Here is a 14,367-nt window from a genome sequence, read left to right as displayed (position 1 = left end):
TATGAAAAAGTGAGGTGCATTGTTTATGTGAAGTGTATGTACATATCACGATGGGTTCGAGTCCTTAGAGGGTCCAATTTCAAAATTATTTTACAAGAAGCAAATCATCTCCATTTTATCATTCAGCCCGTTTGGGGCCAAAGTTTGTAATTTCCGTATCCAGAAGGCTTCTCTTTGGAGAAGAATCTTTGCATTGTCCTGTCCTAATCGTTGGGGTACTAGCTCAATAATTTGAAATCTCAGTTGAGCTATGTAATGTCCTGCGTCCATCCAGTGTTTAGCCAATGGCGACGTGCTGTTTTTATTACGAATCCGGCTTTTGTGCTCTGATAGTCGTAGTTTGAGCTTCCTGTCTGTTTTGCCAATGTATAGTAGCCCGCATGGGCATTTGATAGAATAAACTACGTGTTCAGAATTACAGCTTGTAGTATGTCTCAATGGAATTTTTTCACCTGTCCGTGGGTGCAATAAACTGTCACCAAGTATAACATTATTGCAGTTTTTGCAATTAAAGCACAGAGTGGTACCTTTGTAGGTTTCCTGTCGCTGTGTGTTCATCTCTTCTATTCGAGATCTGCTGATCATTTCTTTCAAGTTCTGAGCTCGTCTATAAGCAAATAATGGCTTATCACTGAACAATGTTCCAAAATCTTTTTCAGCTTGAAGGATATCCCATCTTTTTTGGATTATTCTTTTAATGTCTCTAGAAGCCGTCGAGTATTTCGATACAAAAACCCTCCTCTTTTTATCCATCTTTGTTTTTTTCTGTAGAAGTTCCATCCTTGGGATTACTTAGATTTTTTCAATCTGTGCCTCTAGCAATTTTCTGGGGTATCCCCTGTCCAAGTATTTTTGCTTTTGTTCATCTAGACTTTTCTCACATTTTGCATTGTCAGAAGATATTCGCTTGATTCTCATAAATTGCGATATTGGTAAGTTGTTGATTAAACTGGCCGGATGGAAACTGCCATATAACAAAGCTGTGTTTTTATCAGTGGGTTTTTTGTAAAGTCTAGTTTGGATTGTGTTGTCCACTAGTTCTACCAGAACATCCAGAAATGGTATTGATGTTGTGCTGATTGTGTGGGTGAATTGAATTCTGGGATTAGCTAGGTTCAAACTCCTGATGTTTTGCAATAGTTCAGAAGAAGACCTTTTCAAATAATGAAAACGTTGTCAATGTAACGTTTATAGTACACTATTCCTGCTTGCCAAGTGCAATCATTATGAATATAGTCCAGTTCGAATTTCGCCATGAAAATGTTGGCGTAAATGCATGCACCTGGAAAACCCATGGCTGTTCCACTGAGTTGAGTGTAGAATTTGTTTAGCCAAACGAAATAGCTATTTTCTAAGCAAAATTCCAATAATTGCAAGATCAGGTACTTTTGTTCAACTGGTTTATCTGTTCTCAGCAAAGCCCATTCCATGGCTTCTAATCCCTGTTTATGAGGGATTGATGTGTATAAGGACGTCACATCTATGGTGCATAGTGTCAACATCATATCCTCTTCAATTGTAATCGTTGCGATGCTTCTTAAAAAATCAGATGTGTCCTCCAAATATGTTGGCCAGTCTCTAATGAACGGTTGCATCTGTGCATCAATGTAGATTCCCAAATTCTCAAATATTGATGAGCATCCAGATACTATGGGTCTAATCGGGGGGTTCTGCAGATCTTTATGCACTTTTGGAAGAAAATATATCCGTGGTCTTCTGGGATAAATTTGCCTGAGGTAACGTTTAGTTGTGTTGTTGATCCATCCCAACTCTTCTGCCTTTTCTAGAATTTTATCCAAATTTTGAGAGATTTCGAAAGTTGGATCTTTGTCGAGTTTAGCGTAGGTGTTAATGTCTTGAACATGTTCATTGCCTCGCTGTATGTAGAACTCCGAGTCCATTATGACTAATCCACCTCCTTTATCAGCCTTTTGAATAACAATTGCGTCATTTTTTGCTAAATCCTGAAGGGCACTACGTTCTGCTCGTGTTAGGTTATTCAGTTTTTTCTTGAATTGGATTTTACTCATGTTTGCTTTGACTAAAGTTTCAAACGTATCCAAACTTTTGTGTGAAACTGGGGCTAGAAAATTGCTTTTTGGTTTAAATTGTATTTCTATATTGTCTGCTGTGTCAATGGGATTCAGAATCGTGAAAAAATATTTTAGTCGTAACACTCTCATGAATTTAAAAAACGCTACTTCCGTTTCTAGTTCGTTGGTGTGATACGTGCTGACAAAAGTTGGTCCTTTGCTTAACAATTTTTCTTCGAATTTAGACAAAGGGTATTTAGAGATGTTAATTACTAAGTTCTCATTTGACTCCTTAAGCCTGTCTTCTTCGATTGCTCTTTCTCTTTGTCCTTGTCCTTTTCTTTTTCCTCTTCGCGTCTTTTTTCGGTCAACTGGGTAGATGATTGGTCCGGCGGTTTGCCCGGGGGTTGGCCCTTCTCTAATAAAACATCTGATGAAGAAGTGCTTGCAGTATCCGTTGTCATGGGTGCCTGTAGACTTGGTTTTGGACGTGTTTGCGAAATGATGGATATCCTGGAGGTACTCGTGTCACTATCCGAAACTGCACTTTCTTCAGATGAATTGACTTGTGGTTTTTTGTTGGTGTATCTCCTTTTCGCATAAATTTCTGCCCATGTATACGTCTCATTTAATTTATAGTCAATGGTATCGCGCTTAAATTTGCGCAATTTTGTTTCCTGAAGTTCCTTGCCATATTTGTCAAGTCTTATTTCAATATCCTCCAAAAATTTAGACCATGGTTCATCTTCCATTTTTGCAGATAGCTCCTTTTTAACATTGAATATTTCCTCCTCTAAATCTCTTATTGTTTTTGCCAGTTCTTCTATTAGAAGGAGTATCAAGTCTAATGAGCACTTATTCAAAATAGCGGACAATTTCTCCATGAACTGCGGATTGCTGTTTAATCTGTACAACATAGGTCGAATTGCCAGTCTGAGGCCTCTAGGGATTCGTTTCACCCGGTGATATTGTATAAGTGTTGAAGCGTGAAGACGCTGGTTTAATTCACGACGCGTTAGGTATTCCAATTGCTTGAGTTGTTGTGCAACGGAGCCTCCTTGGGCATCAAAAGTCTTTGTTTCTTTAATGAGTTTATAAATTTGAGTAGCTTCATCTGTAGTATATACTTTGGTATTAGCTCTGTTATCAGTGATTGCTGCAATTGACTCAAACGACATTTTGGTTGTGGTGCAATTAACCCGTTGGTTGCAGTGAACGTAAAAAATTAATGAGTACGGGAATTGCACTCGAGGTTAGTCTTGTTTAATATGCTTGTACGATAAGTGTGCTGCGCTAGATTAGTGCCTGCTCACTGAAAATCAAATGAAGTTATGGCCTGGGACCTAAGGTAACCAGGACTCTTGTGCGCACTACAAGAAATTCAAATCCTCCAATATTACTTGTTAAACAATTTTATCCAAATATTCAAGAAAAAGCATCATAGAGTTCACATTCTTTTCAAAACATAATTATCATCACAAATAACACTCCACATTTTACTAATGTGGTTAATCACAAAGAAATAATATACACAATAGCATCATGGAATGAAAAACATAATAGTGCTAAAAACCCAATGCATTTCGGGGCTTACGCCCCTTCGTCAGGGGTCTGTAAAGGGAAAGAAAAGATAAAGGAAAAAAGAGAAAAAAGAAACTTAGTTACTCTTAATGCCTAGGAGGACATTATGTCTTCTTCATATTTATGATACCTATACGTGTCTTACCACAAATGTAGGGTCGTGTAACTCCTTCTTAGTGTGTGATGAATTGTACATCAACGTGAAATCTATAAACGAAGTACAGCTTTACTGTCAAATTTGTTCAAAAGAAAAATAAGTCTCAGCTAATGGTATAACTAATAAATGGATTTACCTGCGTGTTCTTTTACCAATCAGTTGGCTGTAAGTCCCAGGCCATAACTTCATTTCATCACATACAATGGCACACCATACCACATAATGACAGGCCATACCATGCAACACTGTTGAATATGTTTCACTCAAAATGAAAACTTAAAGTAAACACCAGTGTGCATTTGTCTCATTTGTGTACTGCTGCCCTAAATTACCCCATGTGAGTATGTGCTGTACATCAATAACACTGAGTACCCTGCCACTCCACTGAACTCCCCAAACCCTCTCTTAATGTAGCACCAACTAGAAAATCTTGAATGAATGCCAAAGTGTCATGAATAGGCATTCTTGATAGCAGTGAACTCTGACCTTAGATCCATGACACACCTCTTGTTCCTCACACCTACCTTCCACTCATGTGAATAAATGTGAGTAATTGAATAAATAGTCATTGTGCAGATTACAAACCTTGGAACTGGTCAGTCTGCATATCAACTCATTGATACAGCTCACAAACCCTTACTTTGCCTCCTCCATAAACTATGTGTCACCAACACTGTATGAGAACAAGTAAACTACTCAAAAGAAGAGGGTCCAGTGCAGTAAATGTATGGAGAAATGAGTGGTAGCACATGTTCATGGAATGTAAGAGGTCTCACATATGACACTACACTTACAACATCAGTTAATCCATGTGTGGCACTGAGATTCAAATTGTACAAAAGATACCATCAGTGCAGTATCACTATGATCCAGCAATGCAAGTAAGACATTGGACCAGAATGAGTTGACCTGTCATTAGGCTTACAGTGACCAGCACTTTGTTTGTCTTAACTAATATGTCTTGTGTGTGCCATTGGCCATTGCCACGGTGATCTTCCCTGACAGTAACACTTAATAATTCCCTTCACACTTACCCCTCAACTACCCATCGACCACCTTCCCAGCTCTACACCTGGGACAATCTCTGCTACAGGTGCCAATGTACTCCTATGAGTTCCGTGCTACACAATGCTACACCCTGGTGTGTATCTCCAAATCTCTGAGCTCAGGTCAAGGATGTCTTATCTAACGCAGAACTCAACGCAATTGCTAAATACATGTATCACAGACCACCCCAAGAGAAGTCCAACAGCATGGCCATGTGCAGGAAAAGAGGGGATAGCCTAATCTACTACCAGTCCTCCCTGGAAAAGATATAATTTCTCCTGTATCCGACTGCACAGACTGCATAATTCAGCAAAAGGAAATTCTCCATAAACCAATGACACATATAACCCCAAAGTGTGTGCATCGAGACAAACCCTTACATCAGATGTATGTCCTCTTAGGACTGCGCATGCGCATGCAGTCATACCGAAACGTATGTCTGATGTAGGGGTTTGCAGAAGAGACCACGGTGAGGACGAGTAGGTCAGCCCAGAGATGCCACAATAGAGGTAAATGTCTTTTTTAACCTCTTCCATGCTCATGACAAGGTCAGCTCGTCATGCAGTACACTGGAGCTGTGCTAATGACGAGCTGACCTTGTCATGAACAATGGGATTATCAATCAATCAGCACAGGACGGGAAAAGCCATTGCAGCCAAGGTGTTAAATCTTTTAAACAAAATATTTATTATGGGGGGTGGAGGCGCATAGTGGCACTACACCGTCTCTGCCCGGACTTGAAATCTGCCAACACTGCCATACACATTCCACAGGTGACATCCCCAGGTACAATCCTGACAAGTGACTGCTCAAAGATAGGGGGCCATACCACAGTTGTGCACACAAAACCAGAAAATAAACAAGACTCCTTATTGAACAGTACCAAATAAACACCCATCGGAATGCATTTAAATACACACACTTCTTACGCACAATGTCCTGCAAAATCATCATAACACACATGTGCACTTGTCTGTAGAAAGAGCCAATACAAGCCAAAGGCTGCATCCCTCCCCAACAACTTCATAACATATGCACATCCTAGCACATCCCACAGCAATCTAATCTTAACATCAGGGGGCCTCACACTTGTCAAGGACAGTGCATCAGCCACTGACAGCAGTGCATGCACAGTAGGCAGTGTGGGAACACCACTAAATTCAGGGACAGACATATCTGAATTCACCACCTTCAACAAGAACATTACAAATCATCACAGCACATAGATCACTTCCCACACAGGCTGGATGGCAGTGCCTCAGCAAACATCTACACACTTTTGCTATCACCTACTGCTACACAACTCAGGCAAACACATGTGCATGGGAACAGAGGACTGTGCCGTTAAATCATCTGTACAAAACAGGATTACCCATGACTGCAATTAAGTAGACTCCAAATAGCACGTATCATATTGGGATTCCGTGCTGAGGGGCACAAAGGTTTTGGACACAAATCATTCTCCTAAAGTGTAGTTTCACACTACGGATTGGTGGGTAGGGTCAAACGCTGGCATGACACGGAGTGGAATATTGCTGAGTGAAGTGGTGTATACAGGAATATTGTACAGGTGAGAAGTGTACAGAGCAAAAGGAATAGTGGAGTATCTCACATTGTTTAGGCCTCAAATGTTCTTCTTGCGACTGTATTGTCATACAGTGGTCACAGGTACACTGTCACAGCACACAGTGGAGTTACAGAGATTGGATTTGTGTACAGGGCTAGTAATTATTTGAATACCATATAGTGGGGTAGATAACGTGTAATGTGACATCAATGTATGGCAAAAGTCACATATATGTTTGACAGAGTCAGTCAGCACTGTGAGAACAAAGTAAGCAAGAGCTATGTCTGATCCCAAAACGCCCACCACACACATTGGAGTAACACACTCTGCATACTCACAAATGATGTGGCCCACAAGTAGGTGCACCCTAGGACTGTGAGGTCACACTGACACACTGCACATTGCTCTGGCAACAATTTCAACATGTGCATACAACCTCCTGCATGTGTCTGTGCATGTAAACAAACAGGCACTCATTAACTGGATCGTACATGTGTGAAAGGGTCATGCTCAAGGGCATATACACAACAATACTTCAGCATTTGACATGTCAATCACACTGAATGAGTAGTCAAGTGCTCACATGTAAATGTACCCATGTGACTGTGAAGCCATGCCTTTCCAAGATAATTCTCACACCTACAATGGTGCATACAAGATAGATCCCTCACATATGATGCACCCTGTCCACCCCTCAAGTCATCGTGTAAATCAAAATAGCTGTTGTTGATGTCTAAGATCCACATATACTTAGAACCAATTGGTGTATGGGTCCGCACTCTGTATTTCTCACCACTCAAATCATTACTCTGAGTTTCTCATTGTGTGCGGGGCATAGTATGGCAATCCAACTGAGCAGTAGGATTGTGTTAATACGTGATTGATATGTGTGTCCTGAGTCCTGAGACTACTAACTTGCAACACAGTGCACTGCCATGGAAATCTCCCAAGGATAGGGGCATCAAATGGGCAGTTCAGGCACCGCTCAGGGAGGAATGGGGTGGGAAGGGGGAGTCTGGTTCAAAATTGTGGAGAACTAGAACTGGGAGGCGAATGACTATCTGGAGTAGTGGGAGGTCTAGACATGGGAGGGGGAGAACTGGCTGACTTAGTGGGATCTCTGGAGATGGGAGGCTGAGGGCAGGCTGGACCAGGTGGGGTCATGGCACTGGGAGATGAAAAAGTGCTGAGGGAAGGCTCAGTGGACCATGATGCTTGTGGAGTGCTGGGTTTTACTTGTTTGAGTATCTAATATACACAAAGCATCTTGGGCCAAGGGAGAAATGAGGTGGCCACAACAGCTTCCTTCTTCCCAGATAGTGGTGGAGGTGGTGGTGCTTCTTTCGAGGGAGATTTCCCAGATCTGGTGGTACACCCTCGGTGGGGGGCTTTTCCCCTGCCTCCCCTGTTGTGGAGGCAGGTGGCCATACTTTTCAGGGGGGTGGGTGGGAGTGGATGCTTTGGTCAACCCAGTCCTCTTAACTCGGCGGGCAGTTGTGGCAGGCACCAGGTCCAAGGCAGCCAGGGTAAGTGTTTGGGAGGCTTTGGGATGAGGTGTGCGATGGGAGAGCTCTTGGAGTGTGAGGAATCTGTGGCATGCGATGTTGATGCATGTGTTTTGGCTTTATGTTTCGGAGTGTCCTGTGATGGTCTTGTTGTTGTGATGTCATGTATGCTTTTTGTATGCTTTCTGATGGTGTGTTGTGTCTGTGTCGCTTTGAGTGATGTTGTTGAGTGCTGCATGAGAATGACTTGGTGCCTGTGTGCTCTGGTGTGTGTGTGTGCTCTGGTTAGGTGGGGGCACTGGGACGGTGGTGGTGGAAGGTACAGGAGCTGGACTGGAAGGTTGGTACTGCTGAATGGCTGCCTTCGCTGTGGAGGTCAAAGACTGGACAATTATGTGCAGGCCACGCATATCTGAATGAACACCCTCCGGGAACGCAACAACCTGTGACAACTTGTTGCCATGATCCTGGAGGGCATTCAGGAGAGCAGACTGACTCACCGACCGGTTTCGCAAGATGGCCTTCACACTTAGGGCAGTAGGGGAGACAGCGGCAGGGGCAGCAGTGCCTGGGGGAAAGGAGACTCTGCCTTCATAGGGTTGTGGGCCCAGATACCTGTTTGGGGAGCAGCAGGGAGGGTGGACACAGGTTTGGATGTGGCAGACGAAGTAGCAGATGTCAAACTTCCTGTGTCCGCCAACACTGTGGAGTCACTGCAGGAGTGCGAAAATGTTGAGCTAGGTGTTTCCTGCCCGGACTCCTCCAGGGAACTCCTGTCCCCCTCTGAGTCGCTTGTCCCCTCAGTTTTCCTGTTCTCCCGGAGACCACTAATTCCAGCTGCTTCCCCAACGGTGTTGGTCCCCTCTTCTTCCCTGCCCTCTATAGATGTTGTAAGAGACCGAGACCTAGGTTCAGTTTATTGGCCTCTCACAAAGATGATATGAAATACAAACAGAATTAATTTGAATTAAGACCCAAAACTTACCTGTACATGTACTGGCTGCATAACCCAATCTTTTGCATGATCACATAATGTAGGAACTGGACAAAGATCACAGAGGAACACCTCAACACCATTCTCCTCCCCGACACCCCCATCCCCACAACCGACGCCAACTTCGCAGCCATAGAACTTCACCGCTGCATCACCAGCTGCACCGACAAGCTTGCACCCCTCCGCCACTCTGACAAACAACACCCCCTGAAGGCTGCCTGGATCACCACCGACCTCCAAGAAGCCAGGCACTCCTGCATATGCCTCAAGAAAACCTGGCGAAACCAGAAAATCACAGAAAACCTGAACAACCACAGGAAAGCTCTGGAGGAAAACCACCAGCACATTAGAGACACCATGCGGACTTTCATCAAAAACAAAATCCACACCAACGCAACCAACGTCAAAGAACTTTTCAACGTCATACAGCAATTCACCAAACCCCCCAACAAAGCCACGGATGTCAAACCATCCCAGGAACTCTGCAACAAGCTCAGGTCCTACTTCCATCTGAAAATCAATGCCCGCTGCGACAATTTCAGCTAACAGACGCCGGACACCACCGCCTCCCCACCGCTGACAATGAGCCGACCGGCAGTACCTGGAGTCTCATCACTCTCAAACACATCACTGCAACCATGTAAAACACCCACTCAGGAGCCCCCATGGACCCCTGCCCACCGCACATCTATCTTAGGACCGCCGCTGCTATTGCAACCAAACCAGGAAGGACCATCAACGCCTCCTTCAATTCCGGCATTTTCGCAGATGACTGGAAGTGGAGAGAAGTCAAGCCCCTCCTCAAGAAACCCACGGCCGACCTGATGGACCTGAAAAACTACCGGCCCATCTCTGTGCTCCCCTTCACTGCCAAAGTCACTGAAAGACTCTTAAACACAAAGCTGACCACCTTCATTGGAGAGAACTCCATCCTAGACTCCTCCCAGTCCAGATTCCGCAGCAACGACAGCACCGAGACCACCCTCCTCGCTGCCACCAATGACATCCACATGCTACACGACCAGGGACACACCACAGCCCTTATCCTACTAGCCTTTGACACTGTCTCACATTGCATGCTCGCAGCCAGAGGCTGGGATACAAGGAACCGCCCTCAACTGGATCCAATCCCTTCTCTCCCGCAGAACCCAGAGGATCAGACTCCCTCCCTACCTCTCCGAACCCACAGAGATCAGCAGTGGGGTACACCAAGTATCGCTCAGCCCCACGCTCTTCAACATCTACATGGCCCCCCTCGCTGCCATCATCAGACAGCATGGGCTCAGCATAGTATCATATGCCGATGACATTCAACTCATCCTCTCCCTCACGAAGAACAGCGAAGACACCAGAATCTGCTTCCAGGAAGGAATCAAGGATGTCACAGCCTGGATGAAGGCTGCGACTCGCCAACGCCTACAAATCCCTCCACAACATGGACCCAAGTACCTCAACAAAAGAGTCTCCTTCCATGTACCCAAAAGGAACCTCCGCTCCGACGATCTAGCCCTGGCAGAGACCCTCTGCATCCACAGAAACAGAGCAGGTGGAAGCCTTCTCCTATATTGCAGCCAAGACCTGGAACAAGCTCCCAGCTAACATCAGGCGCACTCTGACCCTGCACACCTTCAGGAAGAACCTCAAGACCTAGCTCTTCGACTGAAGCTCAACTCTGAGAAAACAAAGGTCCTCCTCCTTGGATCCTCCAACTCTGCCTGGGACAACACCTGGTGGCCCTCTGCTCTCGGGAGTCCACCCACCCCCACAGACCACGCATGGAACCTCGGTATCATCCTTGACTCTTCCCTCACCATGACCCACCAGATCAACTCCGTCGCCTCCACCAGTTTCAACTGCCTTCACATCCCCTCAAATGGATACACTCCGAATGCAGAAAGACAGTCACCCACGCACTCATAACCAGCAGACTGGACCAAGGCAATGTCCTCTATGCCCGAATAAGCAGAACCCTTCTACACAAGCTCCAAACCATCCAGAACGCCACAGCTAGACACGTCCTTGGGACCCCACAGCACGAACACATGACCCAATACCTTCGAGACCTCCACTGGCTCCCCTTCAAGAAGAGAGTAATCTTCAAACTTCTCGCCCACACCTACAAATCCCTCCACAACATCAGACCCAAGTACCTCAACAAAAGAGTCTCCTTCCATGTACCCAAAAGGAACCTCTGCTCCACCGATCTAGCCCTGGCAGAGACCCCCTGCATCCACAGAAACGGAGCATGCGGAAGCCTTCTCCTATATCGCAGCCAAGACCTGGAACAAGCTCCCAGCTAACATCAGGCGCACTCTGACCCTGCACACCTTCAGGAAGAACCTCAAGACCTGGCTCTTCGACTGAACCGGAGCTGCTCCCCCCTCCACCCCCAGTGCCTCGAGACCCTCATGGGTGAGTACCGCACTTTCTAAACCCCTGATTGAATGATTGATTGATTGATGTATTGATACATGTTTTTTGGATGTTGATGCTCCATGATGCGTTGATACTGCCAAATTGCTGTGCATGTGTCAATATTTCAACATCACATCCTATTGTGTGTATACACACCTACATGTCTTTAGTTAAGAGAGCCTTAAATCCAATTCTGTTGTGTTTCTCCCACTTGAAGTTTGAGTTCACAAAACACCACAATTAAAAACTGAAACATGACAATTGACCTTATATCCTTACACCCGCCTATGTTGGTACTGCAGCACAACTACTGCTGAACATTGATAACCGATTTATAGATGCATCAGTGGCATGGAAGTGCACACCACACATATCTCAATGCACCCTAACATGATGCTCACTGCTGTTGACTGCCAGTTGATGTCTTGAGACTTACACCTCTGTGTATTTTACATGGACACATTTTTAGGGATAAACTGCTACAAAGCACCATGTACTAATGTTGACAAAAAGACAATGCACATTAGCATGACTAGGGCAATGTGACCTAAGGGCCTTGCATGTTGTGACATTTCACATATCAACAATATTTCAATCTCAGGGCAAGCCGTAAATGATCCAAGGCATCAGAGTGCCTTTTGCAGATGAAGCTTTGAGTAGCGTCCATAAGGACAGGCAATAAAAAAAATACAATTTCAAGTGGGGAGGACTATACGCAGTCAACTAACGCACAACAGGTATTTCAGCACCACTTCATTTGATATCACTACTCCTATTTGAAAATGTACACCAACCGTGACATGAGTACGTCTTTAAGTACTTAGGGGGTCATAACGATGGCGGTGAACCATCCTGAGGCCATTTTCTGCCCGCTATATTATGATGGCGGGCAGTACCAGGGCAGTCGGATCCTCCTACCGCCAAGTATCTGACAGCCGGACGGTCCTCGGGAGGCCCTCGTATTCTCCTAGAGCCATTGGGATTACAACAGTCCATCCCGCCAGCCTTTCCATGGCAGTTCACCCGCCATGAAAAGGCTGGCGGAGATGGACTTTGGGGGCCCAAAGGGGGCCCCCCTTTCACTCAGGCACTTTAGTTTTGGGGTTGGGGACATCTAAGGTGCCCCCTACATTTTCCTGTACCATGTGGCAGGCACCGCATGGTCCCTACCACGTAGTGCATGAAAATTTAAAAAGTGAATTTTTTACACTGTGGCGGGTGCTGCATCCAGCAGCACCCGCCGCAATGTAATCTATGGTGAGTGTGGCTGCTCTGGTGGCGGCTGCATTGTAATACACCCTGTTGGACCGCCGCCTTGTAGGCGGGTAGCCCACTGTAGGAGACGATGGGTCCGCCTTCTTAATCAGACCCTAAGTCTCAACCATCTGCCATTCACTGCAGTAAGTTCACACCTAACCTTCACCATGCCTATTGATTCATTTCCAGGTATGGGCTCCAAGCTGCAAATCTATCTGGATGACTTACAAAATGGAGCAATCCCAATAGTGTGTGAATCTGCGGGCTGGTATCCTGAGCCAGAAGCACAGTGGAAAGATGAAAACGGGAATAATATATCCTCATCCACGGAAGTGAAGGCTATGGATGGCAGCCTCCTGTTTCACGTTAAGGTGACTTATATTTTCAATGGTCATCCCAGCGCCCTGTCCTGCTGCATTAGAAACACCATGCTGAGTCAGTGGAAGCAGTCAACAGTCCATATCACAGGTGAGTAGCTGACCAAATTGCATCTGAAAGTACAATTTGTGTAAAGTTACGTACCTTATTGATGTAGGAGTAGTATAACTACGACTTTTAAACCAGAAACATTTTATTAGAGCAACAATGATAATATAGAGGACTTTATTATGCATCAGGTGGGAACCGAGGGAGTTTCTGTAGTAAAATGAGATCGCTTTTTACCTCATTTTATGTCTTTTAAAATGAATTTGATTTGTACTTGACCTTAACACTGTCCATAATCATTCGCTCTTCTTCTATATTGGGAGGAGGAAGCAGCTAAAATAAGATTTTGCTTCTATGCACATAGTCCCGCATTCCAGCCTTTTTCCTACTTCAGAATATCTAGAGCCGCCATTTTTGTTAGTGCACTGTCTAACGGCCCGGGCCAGATGCATTGAAGGAAGGATGCAGCATGAACCCGCCAAAGGCAAGCCCGTCTGGGCCCGTCAGTGTCCAGTGCCAGCCACCAGGCCCGAATGGACTCCGAAGGTAAATGGAATCACTCTGATAGTTTACTTCAATTACACAGGCTACCCCCTACACAAACCTATGTACCTTTAGCTCCAGACTCTCCAGTCTTTACCGAAGCTATGTTAACTCAATGCAGCTTTCAAACGAACTCAAGGGACCTCTGCAAAGATTTTGGGGCCATATTATTAAGAAGAGTGATAACATTATCGCCGCTTTAGCGGCAGGAAACTGCTGCTAAAGCGGCGATAGGGGCCGTGATAATATGCCTTTGTGAATTCCCATAGAAGCCCAGGTTCTCGTGTGTCAAAAATTCACCTTTCAATCTCCTCTGCGATCGAAACCCAGGCGCAAATGTTTGCTAAATAGTGACATCCCATGCGCCCAGAAAACGTGGGCATAAAATCCCACGGTATTAAATGGGGTCTACGAAGTCTTCCAACCAGAGATACGCACCGGCTAGGTTTAAAATGATATCACTAGCACGACTGCTAAATATGTGGCAAACGTTCCCATACAATATCTCAATATCATTCTTTAAAACCTTAAAATCAGTAAGAGTTACATTTCTACGGGTGGTGAGACATTCTCGGAAGATTGCATCCTACAATCTTGCTGCAGCTCTCTACAATAGAGGCCTGGGTATCGCTGATATCGAACTTTATGAGATGGCTAGCCAGGTGGCAACAATTAATGAATGGCTGTTTGCACAAAGAGCTGACCTTGTGATAGCCATAGCAATTATGGTCTTGAGAGGTATGGGGTCTTTAACCCACGTTATGGCCCTTATAAACAGAATGCCCTCCCTCCCTCCTGACTCCAACCAGGCTGCAATTAATTTTGATAGCTGGCTTACCCGG

General features: G+C 45.1%; 1 protein-coding gene across 1 annotated transcript in view; it reads left to right on the top strand.

Moving 5' to 3' along the window:
- Positions 1 to 14,367, top strand: part of LOC144752947 (butyrophilin subfamily 1 member A1-like) — a 455,251-nt gene that overhangs the window by 164,490 nt on the left and 276,394 nt on the right. The window contains exon 4 of the mRNA XM_078640757.1: positions 12,746 to 13,024. Within this exon, the coding sequence (XP_078496883.1) occupies positions 12,746 to 13,024 (279 nt within the window). The remainder of the gene's footprint in view (positions 1 to 12,745; positions 13,025 to 14,367) is intronic.

The sequence above is a fragment of the Lissotriton helveticus genome, chromosome 5_1 (genome assembly GCF_964261635.1).
Source record: "Lissotriton helveticus chromosome 5_1, aLisHel1.1, whole genome shotgun sequence".
In the NCBI taxonomy this organism is placed as follows: Eukaryota; Metazoa; Chordata; class Amphibia; order Caudata; family Salamandridae; genus Lissotriton; species Lissotriton helveticus.
Note: the sequence above shows the minus strand (reverse complement) of the source record. Positions and strands in the feature narration are given on the sequence as shown.